The 24,966-nt window shown below is 31.6% G+C and overlaps 1 protein-coding gene across 2 annotated transcripts in view; it reads left to right on the forward strand.

Moving 5' to 3' along the window:
* The window catches only part of LOC145259151 (protein mesh-like), a 450,682-nt gene that overhangs the window by 175,480 nt on the left and 250,236 nt on the right, over positions 1-24,966 (forward strand). For both annotated transcript variants that reach the window (XM_080116860.1, XM_080116861.1), the window contains exons 8-9: positions 15,370-15,533; positions 21,324-21,605. In XM_080116860.1, coding sequence (XP_079972986.1) covers positions 15,370-15,533; positions 21,324-21,605 — 446 coding nt within the window. The remainder of the gene's footprint in view (positions 1-15,369; positions 15,534-21,323; positions 21,606-24,966) is intronic.

Genomic DNA, 24,966 nt, shown 5'->3' on the forward strand with positions numbered 1-24,966 from the left:
GTCCAAGATACACAAATTGTAATTTTGGTTTTGGAGCCGTGAGTAACCCAATAGATTATGGATGAATGGCAGATGTAGGTTAAACCCATGGGTATATAATCAGCTTTAAGAATAAAATCATACTTAAAATTTTTAATTTATTTAATAAGCTATCATAGCGGGTTCTATATCTGTTTAATTAAATTAATTAATAAATCATAGACGCTTTTTAGTATTTACTAAACTTGAAACATCAAACGGCCCTAGTTGCAGTGGCGTACCTATGTAAAATGGCGCCCATGGCAAAGTTTGAATGTGCGCCCCTTCTTAATAATTTATACCTTAGATATACCTAACCTACATAATATTATAATACAGGCACAATTTTAACGAAAGATAAACCATGAAATGAATGTTTTAATAAAGTAATTATATGGTTATTCTTGCTTTAAGAAATAAAATTCTAAATTATCCAAAAAGAAAGGACTACAACATACTTCATTTATTTTTATTATGAAGAAATTGAAGGATAACAAACATACCACAGTAAACCTCAATAAATCCGGCCTTTTTTGTTTCAATAATAACATTCTAAAGTAACACTTTTCGTGCCTTTATAGAAGCAAATTCGTCTATGATTTTATCAAAGTTAGTTTTCTCTAATTCTTCCCTTTCTATACTCATCAAAGCTAGATCACACAATCTGTCCTGACTCATTGAGGCTCGGAGACATGAAAGAATTAGTTTCAGTTTACTGAAACTTCGCTGGCAGCTTGCAATAGATACTGCCATTGTCAACATTATTTGCAAAGCAATTCGAAGATTGGGAAATACGCTCTCATCACCATATTCAACTATGAATGTCAGAAGGTCTTCAGGACGCGATAACTTTAAGTTGGCATGACTTGATATCAACATTTTGCAATCAATAATCTCCTCATATAATTGCTTGCCATCTATGTCTGAACTGTACACAGCTCCTAAATTTTCACACATAGACTCTAATTGTTCACAGTCAGATGAGTCAGGACCGTAACAAAGGCCTTGGACATCCAACAGAAAGCCAAATTTGGAATCGATGTCAAATAACCGGGAGAATCGATCATCCATCTCTTTGTGCAGGCGGTCTAGAGCTCCCTTCATGACTCGTTTCATTTCATCTGTTCTTGATAACCCGGCATCTCGTGCATTTTCACCAGCCATTCTTGTTTTTCCCCTTGTCCTTCTTTTGATTTCAACGTCCCATTTTTCACAAAGGTTCTTGCCATCTTCCAAGCATTCATCAACTAAATTTTCTCTTGCATCATTGAAATGATCTCTTAGGCCTTTTATGTCTAGGGCAGCATTGTGAAAATTCATTGTCTTGTCTTGCAATCGTTTTTGCACTCTATCTATTGGCATAAGTATTTTGTGCCAAAAACCCAACAATGTTAGAAACTCGTATGTTAGTATGCGATTTACTAGTTGTTTAGCGTCACTCTGGGTATCAATTGTTTGGCTGACATCTTCTATCATGCTGTCTAGTACATCAACGATTTTGTCAAGATACATTTGTACAGGCTTCACTGCTTCTGTTCTAGAACTCCAACGGCTTTCTGCTTCAGCCTTTAAAACCAGTGGGACAGCATCTTTTAATTTCTCCCACCGCTGTGTGGAATGGGAAAAGAAGCTATACAATGAGTCAATAACTCCAAAAAACGAGACCATTTCTGTGTCTTGCCTGGCTGCCTGAACACCTACAAGGTTAAGTGAATGGTTATCACAATTTACAAACACTGCCAGCTTGTTTTTTTCATTTATTCTTTGCTGCACACCACTTCTGTGTCCCGCCATCACAGCAGCATTGTCATAACATTGTGACCGACAATCTTCTATCTTCATCTGGTCTTTCTCCAGTTGTTGCATGATAACTTCAACGAAGCTTGCAGCATCCTTCTGACGTATATGGAGAAAACCCAGAAAGGACTCTCTAACACAAACTGTTTTCCTTTCAAAATTAATATCCACAAACCTTACAACTTCTGAAATCTGCTCACGATGTGCCTGGTCCGGGGTTGAGTCGAATAGAAGACCATAATACTTAACTTTTTTAATGTTGTCTAGTAAATTCTTGCGAACGGTAGATGCCATAATATGAATAAATTCATTCTGAACACCTGGGGAAATGTAAGATAATGCATAAGGATGACTTTCAATAAGAGCGAGGTGCTCTCGCATCACAGGATCAAAGACGGCAAGAAATTTCATTAAACCAAGGAAATTACCCACATTTGAGTTACCATCTGCCTGAAGTGATTCCCTATGTCCTCGCAAAGCAAGGTTCTGTTTTGTCAAGTATTTGATACCGTGTAATATTCTCATGAGAATGTCACGCCATTTCTGCTTTTCTTTTTCAATTTGTAACTGGAGTTCTACGTCAAGAATCCCTTTTTTTTCAGTCAGATTTCTTTCCAGTTCTTTCCACAGTGTAAAACACTCTCGATGATTCTTAGCATTTTCATGAACGGTCATCCTTTCAGGTGCTTTCCACTGACTAAATCCACCCTCCTGCTGCAATGTGGATTGATGCTCTGATCGGGAATAGAGCAGGCAGCAGATGCAATATGCAGACTTTTTGGAAGGCGAATACACTAGCCAAGAGCGAGTCACCTTCTCGCCATTTGCTAATTTCCTCTTGAACCAGTTACTACTCATTGTGCGATTATTCATAGGCAGAAAAAGTCCATGACTGTTCTGAAAATATTTTGAACCAAGCTTTGTGATTTCTGTTCTCATTTTATCTGACAAAATAGGTTTTCCAGTATCCTTACTAAAATTTAAGAGTCCAATATCGTGTTCTGCAATGAACTCTGGTGCATCAGATTCCATAAATCTATGTACTTTGTCGTTTTCTGATTCCATGCTCCCAACATGACAAGCCTTCTCCCTCAACTTAGGATCTCCATTAGATTGTGCCTTTGAACCATCTTCAGATTCAACAGTACTAACAGAAGGTGCAGGTTTCTGGAACAAACGCATTAAGACTTTACTATTTTTTTTTTTGAAATTAACAAAAGATAAAAAGTATATGCGATGTGGATGTAACAGGGTTTTTAATAGTTAATTTAGTGAATATAATTCTGGCATTTTTATTGTGTTCGCTTATCTTTCGCGGAAAGACAAAACAAACGGCAAAGTTGACAAAATGCGTCCTAGCCGCTAAAAACTGATGGGGTGCAGTGACAGCCGGCTTATCATTATAAGCCTCCGAGTAGTTTTTGATTGTGTTCGAAAGATTAAAGTCTAAAATAATCTTCAAAAGAAAAAAAAAATGTATTTTCACACGTGAAAAAAAAAGTTATGAAGAAAGATACGAAAAATCAAAAATATAGCTAAATTTCAAAGTTTTAGAATTTTTGTAAACATTTTCATTATAACTTTTTTGTTGTTGTAAAAATACGTTTTCTTTTGGAGAATAACTTTAGGCTTTAATCACCATCAAAATCAAAAAACTAATGGGAAACTTATAAAAAATTATAATAACCTTCATAACCAAAACAATAATTATTTTAGCATGCAGATTGAGAGATGAGTTTTGCATTTAAATTTAACATAAAATTGATTTCCCATACCATGACCATTCTTACTTTTAAAGCAATTAACAATTTTTTTTTCCAGATATTATTACAAATTAATATGCTCACGGTCACTTATATTTCTATAGTAGCAGATGAATGGATGCAATGTAGCTTGATTTTTATTCCAGTGGAATCTTTAAGCCACATCTTGCAAAATAAATGAATAATTCTCAAAAATGCCCAGAATTTATTTCCGATAACAAATTTATTGGTGCTCATGCAGAATGCGGACCATGATATTTTTTGATAAGATCAAGTTTAATTTACAACATTTTTGTTTATTTAATTGTTAGGTGGAAGAAGAAAAGTTATAAAATGTCATCTCCTCCTCATTTAAAAAAAAAATGAATTTCTAAATAACATTATTTCAGCACGGCTTATATTCTGCATACATACCAAATTTATTTTATTAACTATCCGAAAATACTTAAATAACTAAGAAATATTTTAAATTAAATTTACATGTGAATAAATTCTAAAAGAATTGATATATTTCTTTGTCAAGTTTTTCAGTGTGTTCATGTGTAATCTTTTAAAATAAAATGTAGAATACCACTTTTGTTTATGAGAGAGAATTTTACTGAAAACTTAATTTAAAATAAATAAATAAATAATAATAATAATAATAATAATAATAATAATAATAATAATAATAATAATAATAAGATAAATAGTAGTTTTATATAGTAAAAATATCTACTTAAATTCTACATTTAGATTAAAATATAACTTACGTTTTTATGGTGACTGACAAAATTTCAATCTTCTAGTCTGTATTTGTGGGTCTTGTCAGTTCCAAGCCAAACTCAACTGGCAAAACGGTTTCAGTAAAATTAATTTTTACTGCTTTTTATCTTCACCCATCCCCCTGTTATATATTTAGAACTTGGTTTTACAAACCAGTAAACGGAGAGCAGCCTCAACCAATAAATAGCCAGCAGCTTAAAAACCAAAGTTAAGACCTTTTAGCACCTTCTTGTTAGATTTGTCAATGCTGAAGGACTGGATAGAAATCAAAAGGTCATGTTTTATGGTTGTTTTTTTTTCCTACACAGCTAAAATAAATCCACATCATATATTTGTTATTAGGTTTTATTTGTACTGGTAGCTTAAAAATAAATATTCCTCATTTTATCTTTTAGTACCAGCTATGGAAAAGTTTAACATTTTCTTTTCAGAATCGTTTTTGAAATTGGAAATTAGGCTAATAATTTAGATCATTTTAGGTCACTTTTATTATTTTGAAATTTCTTAAGAATTTTATAGAGGTTACTCTCAAGGACATCCCTGGAAAAATTATTTTGTAAATTTATGATTTTTTTGACACTATATGATAGGTTAGAAATATTCAGGAAGCTGGAAGATCGGAGCAAAAAATCGCATTTTCAGGAAGATATAGACGAAAGTTTTAAAAGTTGGATCAAAATACCATGGTATTTTGAGGGTTAAAAAGTTTCTGAAGAAGTTTTCTAATAAAAATTGTTGGATGTAGATAGTACTAAAAGTTTAAGATTTTTACCATCCTATTACTAGTTTCTTATTTTAAAAAATAGCATACTTTTATCATAACTTGGTGTTTCCAACCCTTATCAATTAATTTTGAAGACTATAGGCCTGTGAAATTGTTGAAATTGTTATCAGAACTTTTTAATATCTGGCTTACTTGCAAATTTATTCCAAAATTAAGGTGTGATGTCAGTTTAGCAAATGTCTAAATCAATTATTACAGGAATGGAGGGAATATTTTTCATTATCATCGAAAATAGACCCGACTTTCAACAGAAACTGTGAGTGAACGGAACAAGAACTTTTTACCATTTTTGGTCCAGAGGTAATTTATTGTGTCTAGAAAAATATATGAAAAAAAAATGCATTACCATATCAGCCACACCCTTTTTTATTGGATTTTGGTGCATGTGGGTAAAAAATCCAAAAACCCTTAATATCTCTATAAGGATTCACTTTTTAGCAAATCTGATGCCATTTTTGGATTCCTTGGGTCAAAATACTTACTTGTGCAAATTTTCAGAGCCACACGATCTTTCAATCAGAAAATATTCAAAGAAATGACATCACAAAATTTATCCCGGGCGCCACATTATGCAGCAAAAACGAAAACAAAAAATGCTCTAAATCGGAAACCGCTTGGAATTAGATGCTCAAATTTTCAGGATTTCTTAGTTTCTATATTGTCTACCTGCACTGCAAATTACAGCCAAATCTGAGGGTATGGGTGTCAAGCCCTGGATGATTTGACATGGGATGCATAAAAAAGGGTGGTGGCCTTCCGTTTATTCCGGTTTGAATATATCGGAATTATGCAGAAAAACTCGCTCCAGTAATTACGCATATGTTCAAATTTTAACTTTTGTCAAGCAATTTTTGCGCCCATGTCAGAATGGCGCCCATGGCACGGGCCATGTCTGCCATACCCTAGATACGCCACTGCCTAGTTGTCTCCCTTTAACTGTTATAAGTACCTACGATGACCTTTGTTTCCCGTAATTTTTCAGGTAATTTTTGAAAATTAATAATGAGATAGATTATCCCCCTTCGTAGCTAGGATTTGACTATTATCAATAATCAAAATAGATTAGAACGATAGAGAATAATTGAATATTAAATAATAAAAAATAGAATGAGATCCCCATCCTCGAATGCTATATGAGGATTAAATAAATATAAGGTAATGTCAGTATTTATTTCCCTATTTAATAAAATATTAACCTAAAACTAGTCTTAAATCCAAGTAATAAGATAGCCGATATTTTTAAAACATTGAAATCAGCATAGGGTGAATACGAAACTAACTTAACCGTAACGTTTTAGCTAGGTTGTTCTGGCCATTATTATAAATATAAAAATAAAATTCTAAAAAACAATGTTTTTAATTAATTATGTGAAATAAAGAAATATAGAAATCTAATTTAAAAATTAAACGAATAGTATTATTAAAAGATATTTAATGGCTACAGGTTTTTGTGATAACTTATTATGACAGGTTTTTAAATAATGATACGAAAATTAGGTGATATATTAATATTTAAATAAGCTCTTGACAAAGGATGCGTCCAGGATAAATGTTTTCGCATGCTTCTTTTCCTTTAAGGGAAATTTATTTAAATAATGTGCAATTGTTAAAGTGTTTTTTTTATTCAAGAATCTGAAGAAAGGCTGGTTATGTGAACATTTTCAAACGCCATAATGCTTGAAATTGGCCAACGAGTCTTGAAGCAATTGTAACTTACAATGAAATACACTTTTTATTGCTATCAATTCCTTTTTTTGAAGTCTTGGTTTTGTTAATACAGTATATGAATGCTCAATTATGAAATATGATAATTTTATAGCTTATATTTTAAGTCATCTACTTTTGTCTTAAAAATTCATTGGTATATGAAATTTACTGAATTATACGTAATCAGTATAATTCAGTATATTACAAACAAGTGTTTGTATATATATATATATATATATATATATATATATATATAGTAGAAATGGTAATTAATAAAAACTGAAGAAAGTGCTCAATACTGTTGTAGAGCAAATATGCGTTTTATTTTTTATTATCGTATCTTTCTGTTAAGTTGTAACTTAACAGAAAGATACGGTAATAAAAAATAAAACGTATATATATGTAAAGTTCACACATATAGAGTTCATATAGTCAACAATTAGTTTTTAGGCCTTTCCCTTTCTTTCTCTTCTTGCTAGTGCAGCTTAGTGATATGGGGCGTCGTGAAGTGGGGAGCGCGGTGCACTGGAAATTGTGCAAACGACTACATTTTGAGCGTACAGACAAATGGTACAAGCATAAACCCGCAACAGCACTTGAAAACGAGAACCACAAAATCCTATGGGACATGGACATACAGACAGATAAACCCATCCAAGCAAAAAGACCAGATGTAATAATTAACAAGAAAGAAAAATCCTGTCAAGTCGTAGACTTTGCTGTCCCAGCTGACCACAGGGTGAGTATGAAAGAAAAGGAGAAACGAAGCAAATACACAGAGCTAACCAGAGAGTTAAAAGCGATTTGGATGATGAAGAAAATCAAAATAGTAGGAGCACTAGGAACAATTCCGAAAAACTTCGAAAAAAGAATGTCAGAAATTGGAATCAGAAGAATAACTGTAAAAGTACAACGACTAACGATAATGAAAACGGTGGAAATATTAAGGAAAACCCTTGAATACGGAGAATAATACAAGAAGACAATATAAGCAATAAGTGTTACAGGGAATGAAGAACACCGAAGCTGCATATCTACAAGTTCTATACCCCCATCATGCATCCCCCCCATTGTTTCATCACCGCTCCTCCCAATAAAAAAGTGATACCAAAGAGCCGAGAAGGGTCAAGAAGGACTGAAAGACCAAGGAGAGAGCGCTAGCCAGACCTTGGCTAAACAGGCGCAAAGAGAACTGAGACCTTGGGGAGGCTGAGTGACACTCAAATTCCAGTATAAACTAATGGCCCCTGCCAGCGAGAAATCAATGGTAAGAGGCTGTTGCAATGATGCTAATTCATTTGCAAATGCTATCGAAGAAGGTAGAGAGAGCTGGACGTCTGGGAAGACTTATTGTCACTCAGCTTCCAGAGTACACCACAGGTTTCCAATCAGATCGTTTGTTAACTTGTGTGAAAGCTTCATGTAATAATAATAATAATAATAATTTCCAAGTTTTAGGCTGATATCTGGAGGGTTAAAAGAAACATAACTAAAGTGCTTTGTGGCTGAAAGATTTGACAAATGAAAAAGAGTAAGTTTAAGCAAATCCAAGATGTGGTGAAAGTGAGCAATAAGAAAATTAAAAAAACAACACAGGGAAATTTCAAATTGGAAGAACCCGGACCAGATGGTGTTCGGGGATATTGGATTAAAAAAAAACCCTAACAACTTGTATGAAAGGATTGCATCTCAAATTGACGTAATTTTGACAGAGGATGTAATTCCTTAATGGAGCACACATGGACGAACATCACTCTGCTAGTGAATGTGCCAAACGGCATTGCAATTGATAACTATCGGTCCATCACCTGCATTCCATTGTTATGAAAACTTCTGACAGGCATATTGGCATATGGGACTTTCCAATATCTGGAACAGCAAGATTTTACCTGAGGAACAAAAGGGATATAAGCAAGGTAGCAGAAGGACCATTAATTGCTTATTGGTAGGACAATACTTCGGGATTGTAAAATAAGACTCACAGATCTATCCATATCATGGATAGATTACGGCATGTGATCGGATTCCACATAGCTGGATTAAGGAATTTATGGAAATATTTGGAATAATGGCGAATGTGCGAGATTTCTTGGAAAGAAGTATAAAAAAATAGAGAGTGTTATTGACATCAAACAATTCTTGGGGAAATTCATGTGACGAGACAGATTTTTCAGGGGAACAGTTTGTGGCCATTGTTGTTTGTTTCGAGTTTGTTATTCATATTACGAAATCAAAACATTAGAAATTACTCTCTATCAAGGGGGTAACACTCAACTTAGTTCAAACGAATTGTTATTCTCACATCAAAAAACAATTTAGCATCTAAAGTTTGAACAAAATAAATTCACGTGATAATAAAGGAAAATAACATTATTATTACGTATAAAAATCTCTCTCTATATATAAGTGAACGCGCGTGTGTGTGTGTGTGTACATTTCCCTACGCAATAACTCTGTCAATTTTTAGCCTACAGATTCAAAATTTGATATACAGGGTACTGAGATTTGGGAAAATCGATGTGATTGGTTTTCGGACAGAAATTTGGCGATTAAGGGGTCAAAGTTTAACGATTTGACCTTTGAGAACTCTACCAAACTCCTCCGACAATTTTGGGTCTAAACACGTGAAATTTTAGATATAAGTCTTTTGGACATGGATCTAACTTAATAACTTTATTTGAGCCCTAAACAATAAATTTTAAGGGGTCATAATAGGGGTCAAAGTTTAAAAAATTGACCTTTTTTTTTTTTTTTTGGTCAGCATACACCTCCAAACACCCGGGCAACGCCGGGCACCCATTGCTAGTATGTAATAATAATATTGTAGTAATGGATGTTTAATGCAATAATGATTTAATAATAAACAAATATGAAATATCAACTAACATTTACAACGATTATTGGTTGATAAATAATTAAATTGTGTGAGACTGCTACAAGAACGCATCCCATAATTTTCCCCGACTTCCAGGTGAAAACACTCCAGTGGTTATTTCCATTTGAAAAGAGGGCTGACCTCGAAAAACAAAACAAAAATAAAATAAAAAATAACACTATCCTGATTCAACAAATTTCGTTGGTAAATAAACATTTAATGTAAAATTAAAGTTTACTTTACCTCGTATCCAACGCTGTTTTCAACCAGACTGCATTGTTACTACTTTCAAAATTCAATTCATGTGAAATTTATGCTGAATCACATCATAAGAGAGCTTGCCCCAAAAGAATATAAATATAACATGACTGAACCGGAGAGGTAGTCCATTGGTAACTATGCAAACGACTATACATGGAACATACAAACAAATGGTATAAACGCAGTCTGGAACAGAATAACATCTCAAGGATATTGTAATACAGCAATTATTGTTGTTTTTGTTGTGTTATTATTTTAAATTATTCTCGTCCCTCTCCCTGCCTCTCTAATATGATCACTTCCAGCGACCCCTATCAGTAATAAAAATGGCCTGGAGAGTAGAGATCTGATTCTGCTATTACGACTCCTCTCAAGAACACAGCGACAGCGCGTATATTCTTTTAGTTAGTAAAATCTATGTTAATGGTCTCTCCTCGCGTTTTCAAATACTCTTTTTCACTCAGTTCATGTTTGTTTTATATTTGTGTCCTAAAAATTTGGTGCCCTACCTGTTATTAGTGTTAACTCAGACAATAGTAAAAAAAAAATGTATTTTTCCGATTGTCATTGACGATGAGACTACATCAATTCACGCATGCATTTCGTTTCTATAAAAATGCATACAAATTCATGTATTGTTGCTTTCATTGTTTTATGTATTTACATGTCTGTAACATTTGTTTCATGTTTATTCAGTGTTTCTAACGCTTCTATATTTTTTTAACGCATTCGTTGATGGTTGTCACATGCACCGAAAACAATATATTCCCGACACATGTACTACTTAAAATGATGAAACGAATATTAAATATTCAAACTTTATATCTGGCGTTGATGACGGCGGTGGAAGTGAGGCGAATTTTTCACTATGAATAAAAAGGATTAAAGAAGAACGGAATTTAGGAAAACTCGTCTCCGGAAAACTCGTACCCGGAAAACTCGACCCCGGAAAATTCGTCCCCTTTTGCTAGGTAGGAAAACTTGGTGCCGGGAAAACTCGTCCCGGGAAAACTCGTCTCGGGAAAACTCGTCTCCGGAAAACTTGTCTCCGGAAAACTCGTCTCGGGAAAACTCGTCCCCTTTCGCTAGGTAGGAAAACTGGTCCCTTATTGAATAAATATTGATTGAAAACACATTTTATGATCGTTCTTGAAGGAGATATTGTTTTTTAAAATAAACTATAGCCCCCACCCCATAATATTTTTTAAAAAATATTTTTACTTGTTTAATGTTTTTTTTTGTGTGTTTTTAATAAAAGCGTTTATTATGTTCATAAACGAGACCGCATATTTTTTTTATATTAATATAAAAAGAATTTACTTATATACTGTTGTTTATAAAACGGTAAAATCGATTTTTCTACCTCGCCGACTATGTTGTTTATTTAATTTATTTGGAATCGTTTATTTGGTAAAGAAAAAAAAAACAGAAAACAAACAAAAAACATGTCGAGTGTTACGGGAGAACGAGAAATAATGCCCGGTATATCACATCTTAGGGAGTCTTGATAATCGCTAAAAAATAGAAAATTAAAGAAATTACTGAGGGAGATTTGGTTTTAAAAAGAAAATAATAAATTTTAATATTTTTTAAAATATAATTTAGAGAGAGAGGGGGGGGATAAAACCTATATCTCCCTTCGAAAAGCAACCAACAAAAAATGAAATTAAAAAGATTCTTGATAAACGATAGCGGAGTTTTCAATAAAATTGATTAATAAATTTATTTAGTGATTACTTTCTCTCTTAATGATTGATTTTAGAATTTTGAAGTAAAAATTAAAAACATTAAAAATGAGTTAACGAGAGATTGTTAGCACATGGCATCTCTCGCGCCAAAAAAATATTTCGCTTTTAATTTATTAGTTAATTTGTGCAAAATTTGACAGGACGACAATAAATGTTGATAATTGATAAAATCATAATTTTAAATAACGCATGAGTGCATTTGGTATGACAGAAAACAAAAACATAACAACAAAAAACTATCATAATTAAAAAACAAAACCAAAAGCGTAACGAAGAATCGAATCGCTCCCTGTTTTTTAATTTTTGGGTTTTGTTTTTTTATTGTTTTTATGACTCCAAAAAACATCGTTAAAATAAGAACAAAAAAAAATTGTAATTAACTTTGTATGAACATAATAAACGCTTTAAAATAAGTTAAACCACTAAGAACTTAGCCAGTTAGGTAGAAAACGGACACTTAGAAAATCGATTTTATTTAAAAAAAAAAAAAATACATTAAACAAGTAAAAATATTTTTAAAAAAATATTATGGTGGGGGGGGGCTATAGTCTATTTTAAAAAACAATATCTCCTTCAAGAACGATCATAAAATGTGTTTTCAATCGATATTTATTCAATAAGGGACCAGTTTTCCTACCTAGCGAAAGGGGACGAGTTTTCCCGAGACGAGTTTTCCCGAGACGAGTTTTCCGGAGACGAGTTTTCCCGAGACGAGTTTTCCCGAGACGAGTTTTCCCGGGACGAGTTTTCCTAAATTCGAAAACTTGCCCTTTATTGAATAAATATCGATTGAAAACACATTTTATTACCGTTCTTGAAGGAGATATTGTCTTTAAAAGAGAATACACATCCCATAATATTTAAAAAAAAATATTTTTACTTGTTTACTGTTGTTTTAAAAAAATTAAATTAATTTTTCTAAGTTTTCGTTTTCTACCTAGCTTTGAAAGTTTTTGGTCTCTCAACTTATTTTAAAGAGTTTATTTAGTTAAAAAAAAAAAAGTAATGTCGAGTGTTACTTATGAGCAAAAAATGTCCGACATAAGAGGATCACGTCTTAGGAGGATAATTGCTCAAAAATAGAAAATTAAAGAAAATATTAAGGAAGATATAGTTTTAAAACGAGCCCCCTCTAAAAGAAAATAAATTTGTATATTTTTAGGTAATAATGCACATCCCATAATATTTTTTTTAAATATTTTTACATGTTTATTGTTTTAAAAATTTAAATTGATTTTTCTAAGTTTTCGTTTTCTACCTAGCTTTTGGTGTTTGAACTTATTTTAAAGAGTTTATTTAGTTAAAAAGAAATAGCAAGTAATGTCGCACTCGACATTACTTAGTAAATAATTTTTAACAAAAAAATGTCCGAAAATTAAAGAAAATACTAAGGTAGATACAGTTTTGAAACGAGCCTCCCCCACCTCCAAAAGAAAATATATTTGTATATTTTTAAGTTTTACTGCACAAGTGCCCGCGAAATGACTTTTAAACGATACCCTCCCTTCCTAGCTTTCGAAATAATAACGGTATTATTTCAGCGCGGTACCAAAATTACATAAGACCGTGGGTGCCCGGAAAACTCGTTTCGGGAAAACTCGTCTCCGGAAAACTCGACCCCGGAAAACTCGTCCCCTTTCGCTCGGTAGGAAAACTGGTACCCTATTGAATAAATATCGATTGAAAACACATTTTATGATCGTTCTTGAAGGAGATATTGTTTTTTAAAATAGACTTTCGCCCCCTCCCCTAATATTTTTTAAAAATATTTTTACTTGTTTAATGTTTTTTATTTTTTTTAAATAAAATCGATTTTCTAAATGTCCGTTTTCTACCTAACTGGCTAAGTTCTTAGTGGTTTCACTTATTTTTAAGCGTTTATTATGTTCATACAAAGTTAATTACAATTTTTTTTTCTTATTTTAACGATGTTTTTTGGAGTCATAAAAACAATAATAAAAAACAAAACCAAAAAATTAAAAAAACAGGGAGCGATTCGATTCTTCGTTACGCTTTTGGTTTTGTTTTTTAATTATGATAGTTTTTTTGTTGTTATGTTTTCGTTTTCTCTCATACCAAATGCACTCATGCGTTATTTAAAATTATAATTTTATCAATTATCAACATTTATTGTCGTCCTATCAAATTTTGCAAAAATTAACTAATAAATTAAAAGCGAAATATTTTTGGTGTGAGAGATGCCATGTGCTAACAATCTCTCGTTAACTCATTTTTAATTTTTTTAAATTTAGTTGTTTTTTTTTAAGCAAGAGTTAAAAATATTTTTTAAAAATCAATCATTAAGAGAAAAAGTAATCACTAAATAAATTTATTAATCAATTTTATTGAAAACTCCGCTATCGTTTATCAAGAATCTTTTTAATTTCATTTTTTGTTGGTTGTTTTTCGGAGGGAGATATAGTTTTTACCCTCCTCTCTCTAGATTATATTTTTAAAAATATTAAAATTTATTATTTTCTTTTTAAAACCAAATCTCCCTCAGTAATTTCTTTAATTTTCTATTTTTTAGCGATTATCAAGACCCCCTAAGATGTGATATATCGGACATTATTTCTCGTTCTCACGTAGCACTCGACATGTTTTTTATTTGTTTTCTGTGTTTTTTTTCTTTACCGAATAAACGATTCCAAATAAATTAAACAACATAGTCGGCGAGGTTGGAAAATCGATTTTACCCTTTTATAAATAACAGTAAATAAGTACATTTTTTTTATATTAATATAAAAAAAAATATGCGGTCTCGTTTATGAACATAATAAACGCTTTAAAATAAGTGAAACCACTAAGAACTTAGTCAGTTAGGGAGAAAACGGACACTTAGAAAATCGATTTTATTTTTTTTTTAAAGTTAAAAAAAAACATTAAACAAGTAAAAATATTTTTTTAAATATTATGGGGGGCTATAGTCTATTTAAAAAACCCATATCTCCTTCAAGAACGATCATAAAATGTGTTTTCAATCGATATTTATTCAATAAGGGACCAGTTTTCCTATCTAGCGAAAGGGGACGCGTTTTCCGGGGTCGAGTTTTCCTAAATTCAAGACCGTGTTTTCTTTTTTGTAGTTTTATAATAACACAAGAATTGTTTAAACTGAATTAATTCTTCTAAATAAAATAATCGCTTTCTTTGATAATACGTGTTTTCTTTCTTTATTTTTGTTTCGTAATGACACAAAAAGTGTTAAAACTAGAGTATCTTTTTTAAATAAATATTTGGTTTCGTTTTTCGTATCTTGACTCTGTGATCAAGTTTTTTTTTTTTAAGCAAGAGTTAAAAATATTTTTTTTAAATATTATGGGGATGCATAGTCTCTTTTAAAAACAATATCTCCTTCAAAAACGGTAATAAAATGTGTTTTCAGTCGATATTTATTCAATAATTCCTACCTAGCAAAAAGGGGGGATTTTTCCGGGTACGAGTTTTCCGGGAACGAGTTTTCCGTGTATGGGTTTTCCGGAGACGAGTTTTCCCGGGACGAGTTTTCCGGGCACCAGAAGAACGAAATATGACTGTCGGTTTATTTATTTAAAAGTTATCTTTTTTTTCTTTTCCTTTTTTTTTTTTTTTTCATTTCTTTTCATTTCTGTTTTTTTTTTTTGTTGTTGTTTTTGTTTTTTCCAAAACTAGTTTTACTATAAAACACTCGCTGAATTGGGATCGAACATTCGCAACAGAAATGGCCAATTCAGTTTCAAGCCGAGCCGACACCGATGCTCAAATGACGAATGTAATTTTCAAGTTGGAATGATTGAAGTGAAACTAACGCAACCTCAGTTGGCAAACAACAGTCTGTAACGTATCACCCTTTAATCCAATTTAATATCATAAATAGCATAGCAATCTTCCGATTAACATGTATTTATTTATGTCTACATAAATATGTAAATATTCATCCTGTTATGCAAAAGTAAGTATTAAAAAAAAAAAAAAACTCTGCCGGACGAACTCGTTTCACGTGTTTAGGGTTGAGAAGGTAGCAAATAACAAGTCAGATAACCTCCACATTAAAAAACGACCCTGGTGTCTAACTCTGTCCTGTGGGGTGGGGAGGCATTGTAAATAGGAACAAGTCAGATAACCGTTTGAAATTAATTCAATTTCAGCGTTTTATTTTAATTATTTTTTTTTATTTTTATTATTTTTTATTTTTAATATTTTTTATTTTTATTATTTTTTATTTTTATTATTTTTTTATTTTTATTATTATTTTTTTTTTTTCTTTCTATAATTAACTATTTTTTAATTTTTAATCACAGCTTGGAGATTCGATTTTGGTTTCACATTCTAATTTTCATATAAAATCCATTTCTATTCTAGATAGAGGATATTTTTATATTATTCAATGTTAGGCGTTTGAGCTCTTCCTCTAGTCTTTGTGTATAACATACAACATCAATCCAGACAAAATTCCGCTTATATTGAGGTTGATACTTTGACCATGGTTTGTTAAAGTCTCTGCTTTGTAGCCTTGATCTTGATTTTTTTCGTTTTGTTTGACCAGAATCGCACTTTGTGACTTGGCGGTGAAAGTTGAAAAGAAATCCTATTCTTTAGTAATAGTAGACTTCGCTTTTGAACACTTGCAATTGCATGATGGTTGTTCATTTTAAATTTATTATTTTTAGACGAATCTCGTGGGCGAGATTTGTTGGAGATTTGTTTTTCGGGCCAAACTCAAAGTAGGTGAAATATCTGTTCCTGTAACGATTTTACCTAGGATATTTTATTTTCATCCTAGGGTAAATCAGCATGGTATCTTCCATCCTTGAAAACAATGGTTTTATTAAGTGTGTTAATTTTTTCTTCATTATAGGAAGACAATTCAGACTCCCCTCAATTCCGATAGAGTCAAGAGAAAAAAATTTCTCAATTCCCCTCCCCGAAGATGATTCCTACCAAGAAAGGTCCTCTTGAATTAGGATACGGATGAGCCGGATTCAATGCTCTCTATGTAAGGTGATTTGAGCATTTTGGAAGACCACAAATAGAATTGGTGAAGGAAGGAAAACTACATGTTTTTTTTATTTTTCTTAAAAGTCTTTTCCAAAAAGGAACTTATGTGTCCGAATGGATAATTCCATTCAAAATTTCTCAGGAAGATCCACCTAGACATTTAATTAAATTAAAGGTTTTTAAACGTTGGATTAGGTTTAGACCTATAATCCCATCCAAAGTGGATTGGTTTAGATTACTATATTACTAAGATTTAGATTACTATATTACTAAGAGTTAGATTACTATATTACTAAGGCGAAATCCTACTTCCTTTATATTGGTTATGATCTCGTCGAAGCAGAGAATGCTGAATTTAAGATTCAATGCACCAGTGAATAATGCATCAAAATAAAATAGTTTTTGAAACTATAATTTCAGCGAAACTTTTAGCTGACGAAGCTTTATATTTTCGTGCCTATAAATGGTACTAATTAATAATATTAATAGGTTTTGAGTTCATACACTCTTGATAACTCAATTTCTCATACACGGAGCTAGAAAAGAAAGAACAATGACTATCTGTGTCAACGAGACAATTTAAATATATGGGACATCCTTTCCTCTCCTTTACAGATAACTGCAAGATTGGACTAATACATTCATCGAGTGCTGACGGCAAAGTAGTTTTTTCCCACATAGGGTTTAGTGATTTTAGGATACATCGCAGAAAAATGTGAGCGAGCCTCGAGTGTGATGCACGCATAAAGAAAACCTTTATTTCTGAACAGTTCGTTTCCTTATGCGAACCTAACCACTTTTTGTATAAATGAAGCTCTCCCGATGACTTAAGTCTTGCACTAAAGGTTTTGTATGTAGACGAATCCTTTGCTCTATTTCCCATATTATCGCACAATTTTCACGATTTATAACTATTATCAGAACAAAGAATTTTGTTAAATATTTTGTTTTTTATGTCATTGGGGTTCGAAAATTTTTCCTTTAAAATATTCAAAGCTCTCTGGATGTTTTCAGGTGTAATGTCAAGCTCTGAAACTAACTCGAATGCCTTTCCACCCAACTTAGTCTTCAGTAGAAGAAATTTACCAGCATCATCCTCCAAAGAGGAGCTGTAAAATGCAAACTGTTTAAGGAAGGTTCGAAAATAAATTTATTTGATGGAGGGTCTTCAAAAACCGGACAATCCATCCTTATCATCGAGGATTTTTTAATGGGTTTTTGTACATTAATTCCCTATTATTTGTCTGCAATTCAAATTTTGCAATAATCTCACTTACTCCCTGAGTAAATGCTTGATCTTTTTTGCAAATACTGCATTTTTCGTGCATTTTATTAAAATTTGGTCAACCAAATTTTCGCAATCTGACAACCATCCTTTTATATCTAAAGCACAAGAAGTTATTGTGCTGAGAGAAATATTATCCTTTTTGGTTGTTTTAGTCCAGATTCTTGTAACCAAAAGTAATACCTCAATATCTTTACGAGAGGGAGGCATTTTGAAAAAAATGCAACACCCTTTAAAAAGTTAATGCAAATATCAATTAAATTTAAGAACATAATCTAATTAATTACAGAAATTACTAAATATCAAAAATTCCAATAATTAAAAGTTCAATAATGCAATAAACTAATACAAAATTCAGTATTATATTTTAGATACCAGAACATTTTCATTAGGATAAGGTTAACAATCAGCCTTTAAACATAAGGATATATAATTATTATGATAGACCAGGACGAACAAACTTGTAACAAGATATACAATAGAGTTTTTGCAATAATTCAGTGTAGGGATTCGGTCCGCTTAACTGGAAAGATCATGAAAGCTCGAAAATTTACAAAGTGAACACTTACCTTGAAGTAAATGAAGGGAATGATGGCGCCTATCAGGCTCTGTGTTTGTAAAAACTTTGGCAAGTTAAGCTTCGATCCTTCAGATCTGTTAAATGGCCTTTTTTTTTTGTTCTCTTTAATAGTGGCGAGATGAGGTTTGTTGATATTGAATCCTTTTTTGGCGAGGTTATTGGAGTATCATTGAGTAATGCTCCCTGACGAGGGACAAAAAGCAATCCTTCTAGACTGAGGAAGGGAGTTCAAAACTTGAAGAATCACGATTTAATTATCACAATAAAGTTGAAAATACAATAAAGTCAAAGTATTGAGATTTTTTTAACTAATGTTTTTGCAATAAAAATGAAAATCTTCCTAAACTGACCGTTTTTGCAATAAAAATGAAAATCTTCCTAAACTGACCGTTTTTGCAATAAAAATGAAAATCTTCCTAAACTGACCGTTTTTGCAATAAAAATGAAAATCTTCCTAAACTGACGGTTTTTGCAATAAAAATGAAAATCTTCCTAAACTGACCGTTTTTGCAATAAAAATGAAAATCTTCCTAAACTGACCGTTTTTGCAATAAAAATGAAAATCTTCCTAAACTGACCGTTTTTGCAATAAAAATGAAAATCTTCCTAAACTGACGGTTTTTGCAATAAAAATGAAAATCTTCCTAAACTGACCGTTTTTTCAATAAAAATGAAAATCTTCCTAAACTGACCGTTTTTGCAATAAAAATGAAAATCTTCCTAAACTGACCGTTTTTTCAATAAAAATGAGAATCTTCCTAAACTGACCATTTTTGCAATAAAAATGAAAACCTTCCTAAACTGACCGTTTTTGCAATAAAAATGAGTGTGTAAGAAATTTCTTTCCTACCCACTCAATTTTCCTCCCAGCAGTAGCAAATGAATTCCACAAACAAAGCCATACCTTTAAACTCAAATTTTATTTACACTGTATCAGCAATGAAAGTTCTTTGGTTACACTAAGTCCTTGCAAAAACGGTGGCCGAATTTGCTATCCATACGCATGGAGCCTTTAGTTTGAATTCCTCTGTGTGAATGTTAGTTCATTGTTCCTTTGGAAGGATCCATTTTGTACATGGAAAACACGGCGGGAATGATGGCGCCTATAATCAAGCATAATGAGCCCCATGGGCCTCAAGAAGAAATAAGACAAGTTCCAAGTATCGGAACGGTAGTAGAATGTCCTCGTTAGTTTGAATAGGTTCAGCCAATAGGTTATCTCTGTTTGTAGAGTTGAGTCCTTCGTTCACCGACTGTTTGGTGTCCATGAAGGAATTATCTCGATAGAGGAGCCGCTGGATTGAGTCTATCCCATTTCATGTTTTTTTCTTAGACTGAAATATAAGCATGAATACAAAAATGGCGCCAAGTCAAAATCACCTGACACATTCAAAATTAAACCAATCACAGACCGGCTACTACTTGACACCCGGTATTTGTATTGGGCGAGTTACTGAAGTGTGGTGTCTGCACAGATGCTGCACCAAAATTAATTGTTCTTAGTCGATGGAGGGGGAAACCCTTCTATGCTAAGGCAATTTTATTTTTGCAAAATCCCCTTTTGAGAGGAGCTGGTTATCTCCCACATTAAACCGACCTTGTGTCACATTTTGTTTCGTGGAAAACAAATAAATAACCAGACCGGTTACTATAGCTTTATGGCCGGCCTAAAGCAAGATGGTGTTGAATGTGGAATTTTCTCACAGTATGTTTCCAAAAGGGAAAATAAACACAAGATCCCATTTAAGTGAATAACTGCAAGGGTATTGCGTTCCATAATGCCTTTCTGCATCTGAATTAGGCGGGAAAAGTAATCCCTAATTATCGAATATAATTCCATCCAATTCGACATGTTTGGGCGTGGTGAAATCTTTACGGGAACTGACATTTCGCCTACTTTGAATTCAGTGCGAAAAACCTCAAAACAAAACCTCACCCACGAGATTTGCCTTAAAAATAAGTCTAAAATGAACAACCATAATGCAATTGCAAGTTCTTAAATGCGAATTGACGACAATAATTACTTTGTTTCTTGGAGATGGTGCAGGTCTTAAGAATATGTGCATTTACGTATTCGTTTATGCAAGTGGGATACACATACTTTGGTAGAGAGGGGTGATATATGATTATGTATATATGGATGTTATGGATGCGGTTTTATAATAACTGTTGTAGAGGGAGACTAACACCCGTCTTACAATAGACTAATTTTGGTTGTATATAGTTTTAATCTTCTTTTTCACAATTCGTTTAGAATGTTTACATCGCCGGCCGCTTTCATATCAAACAAGGATGAATCTTTGACATCATTCTAAAAATTAATTTGTAGCAACTGATTCCAAACACATTCCTTTTGTAAACATAATAATGAAAACTGTACATTCTTGACATTTTTCTTCTTAACCACAGGAATCTTATATGTCACATTTAAATCTTATATGTAACCATATGAACCTTATATGTAACCACGTGAATTTTATATGTAACCTTATTAATCTCATATGTAACCATATAAATCATTTGAATCCTATATGTCACATTTAAATCTTATATGTAACCATATAAATCTTTTTTGTAACTATTTAAATGTTATATGTAACCATATAAATCTTTTTTGTAACCATTTAAATGTTATATGTTACCATATCAATCTAATATGTAAATATTTAACTCATATATGTAACTATATAAATCTTATATCTAACTATATGAATCTCATGTAAATCTTATATGTGACTATTTAATTTCCTCTTTTTGGTGCAGGTTCTTAACCTCAAAGATTTTGCCTCTAGGTTGGTTTGTTAATGACAAACTCCAGCATACATTAGGACGTGACTGGCCTAACCAAAAATGTGATGAAATGAAGAATGATGCCAAACACCTGCCCAATTGGCTCACTCATCTGAGTGAATGTCCTTGTACCCTAGATCAGGCAATTGCTGATTTTGGTCGATGGGTTCCGGCCGCTGGTTGCAACATATTTTCTGACTCTACCTGCAATTTTCATGAATCTGCTGTGCACTGCATACGTTCGACGGAAACAACGTGAGTTGCTTTCATTTCTTTTCCTTAATACAGATGTTCTCTCATCATTTTATAACAGAACCAAAAAGGCCTTTCTTTAAAGATATCGGAAAATTTCATGCACATTTAAAACACTGAAACTTAAACGAGAACAAGACAAACAAGAAACTTGAGAAACGTTTTAATATTAACTGACCAAACAAATTGGGAAACGTTTTAATATTAACTGACCAATAAATTGGGAAATGTTTTTATATTAACTGACCAAACAAATTCGGCAACTTTTTTATATTAACTGACCAGAAAAATTGGGAAACATTTTTATATTAACTGACCAAACAAATTGGGAAACGTTTTTATATTAACTGACAAAACAAATTCGGCAACTTTTTTATATTAACTGACCAAACAAATTGGGAAACTTTTTTATATTAACTGACAAAACAAATTGGGAAGCGTTTTTATATTAACTGACCAAACAAATTGGGAAACGTTTTTATATTAACTGACCAAACAAATTGGGAAACATTTTTATATTAACTGACAAAACAAATTGGGAAACATTTTTATATTAACTGAACAAACAAATTGGGAAACGTTTTTATATTAACTGACAAAACAAATTCGGAAACTTTTTTATATTAACTGACCAAACAAATTGGGACACTTTTTTATATTAACTGACAAAACAAATTGGGAAGCGTTTTTATATTAACTGACCAAACAAATTGGGAAACGTTTTTATATTAACTGACCAAACAAATTGGGAAACATTTTTATATTAACTGAAAAAACAAATTGGGAAACATTTTTATATTAACTGACCAAACAAATTGGGAAACGTTTTTATATTAACTGATAAAACAAATTGGGAAACTTTTTTATATTTACTGACCAAACAAATTGGGAAACGTTTTTATATTAACTGATAAAACAAATTGGGAAACATTTTTATATTAACTGACAAAACAAATTGGGAAACTTTTTTATATTAACTGACCAAACAAATTGGGAAACGTTTTTATATTAACTGATAAAACAAATTGGGAACCTTTTTTGTATTAAGTGACCAAACAAATTGGGAAATATTTTTATATAAACTGACCAAACAAATTGAGAAACGTTTTTATATTAACTGACCAAACAAATTGGGAAACGTTTTTTATGTTAACTGACCAAACAAATTGGGAAACTTTTTTATATTAACTGACCAAAAAAATTGGGGAAACTTTTTTATATTAACTGAGTAAACAAATTGGGAAACTTTTTTATATTAACTGACCAAACAAATTCGGAAACTTTTTTATATTAACTGAACAAACAAATTGGGAAACTTTTTTATATTAACTGACAAAACAAATTGGGAAACGTTTTTATATTAACTGAACAAACAAATTGGGAAACTTTTTTATATTAACTGACCAAACAAATTGGGAAACGTTTTTATATTAACTGACCAAACAAATTGGGAAACTTTTTTATATTAACTGACCAAACAAATTGGGAAACGTTTTTATATTAACTGACCAAACAAATTGGGAAACTTTTTTATATTAACTGACCAAACAAATTGGGAAACTTTTTTATATTAACTGACCAAACAAATTCGGAAACGTTTTTATATTAACTGAACAAACAAATTGGGAAACGTTTTTATATTAACTGACAAAAAAAATTGCGAAACGTTTTTATATTAACTGACCAAACAAATTGGGAAACTTTTTTATATTAACTGACCAAAAAAATTGGGAAACGTTTTTATATTAACTGACAAAACAAATCGGGAAACGTTTTTATATTAACTGACCAAACAAATTGTGACACTTTTTTATATTAACTGACCAAACAAATTGGGAAACGTTTTTATATTAACTGAACAAACAAATTGGGAAACGTTTTTATATTAACTGACCAAACAAATTGGGAAACGTTTTTATATTAACTGACCAAACAAATTCGGAAACGTTTTTATATTAACTGACCAAACAAATTCGGAAACGTTTTTATATTAACTGACCAAACAAATTGGGAAACGTTTTTATATTAACTGACAAAACAAATTCGGAAACTTTTTATATTAACTGAACAAACAAATTCGGAAACTTTTTTATATTAACTGACCAAACAAATTGGGAAACGTTTTTATATTAACTGACCCAACAAATTGGGAAACTTTTTTATATTAACTGAACAAACAAATTGGGAAACGTTTTTATGTTAACTGACCAACCAAATTGGGAAACGTTTTTATATTAACTGAACAAACAAATTGGGAAACTTTTTTATATTAACTGACCAAACAAATTCGGAAACGTTTTTATATTAACTGAACAAACAAATTGGGAAACGTTTTTATATTAACTGACAAAAAAAATTGCGAAACGTTTTTATATTAACTGACCAAACAAATTGGGAAACTTTTTTATATTAACTGACCAAAAAAATTGGGAAACGTTTTTATATTAACTGACAAAACAAATCGGGAAACGTTTTTATATTAACTGACCAAACAAATTGTGACACTTTTTTATATTAACTGACCAAACAAATTGGGAAACGTTTTTATATTAACTGAACAAACAAATTGGGAAACGTTTTTATATTAACTGACCAAACAAATTGGGAAACGTTTTTATATTAACTGACCAAACAAATTCGGAAACGTTTTTATATTAACTGACCAAACAAATTCGGAAACGTTTTTATATTAACTGACCAAACAAATTGGGAAACGTTTTTATATTAACTGACAAAACAAATTCGGAAACTTTTTATATTAACTGAACAAACAAATTCGGAAACTTTTTTATATTAACTGACCAAACAAATTGGGAAACGTTTTTATATTAACTGACCCAACAAATTGGGAAACTTTTTTATATTAACTGACCAAACAAATTGGGAAACGTTTTTATGTTAACTGACCAACCAAATTGGGAAACGTTTTTATATTAACTGACCAAAAAAATTGGGAAACTTTTTATATTAACTGACCAAACAAATTGGGAAACGTTTTTATATTAACTGACCCAACAAATTGGGAAACGTTTTTATATTAACTGACCAAACAAATTGGTAAACGTTTTTATATTAACTGACCAAACACATTGGGAAACTTTTTTATATTAACTGACAACACAAATTGGGAAACTTTTTTATATTAACTGACCAAACAAATTGGGAAACATTTATATATTAACTGACAAGACAAATTGGGAAACGTTTTTATATTAACTGACCAAACAAATTGGGAAATGTTTTTATATTAACTGACCAAACAAATAGGGAAATGTTTTTATATTAACTGACCAAACAAATTGGGAAACGTTTTTATATTAACTGACCAAACAAATTGGGAAACGTTTTTATATTAACTGACCAA

The sequence above is a fragment of the Euprymna scolopes genome, chromosome 34, assembly GCF_053919585.1.
Source record: "Euprymna scolopes isolate OS-2025 chromosome 34, ASM5391958v1, whole genome shotgun sequence".
Classification (NCBI taxonomy): domain Eukaryota; kingdom Metazoa; phylum Mollusca; class Cephalopoda; order Sepiida; family Sepiolidae; genus Euprymna; species Euprymna scolopes.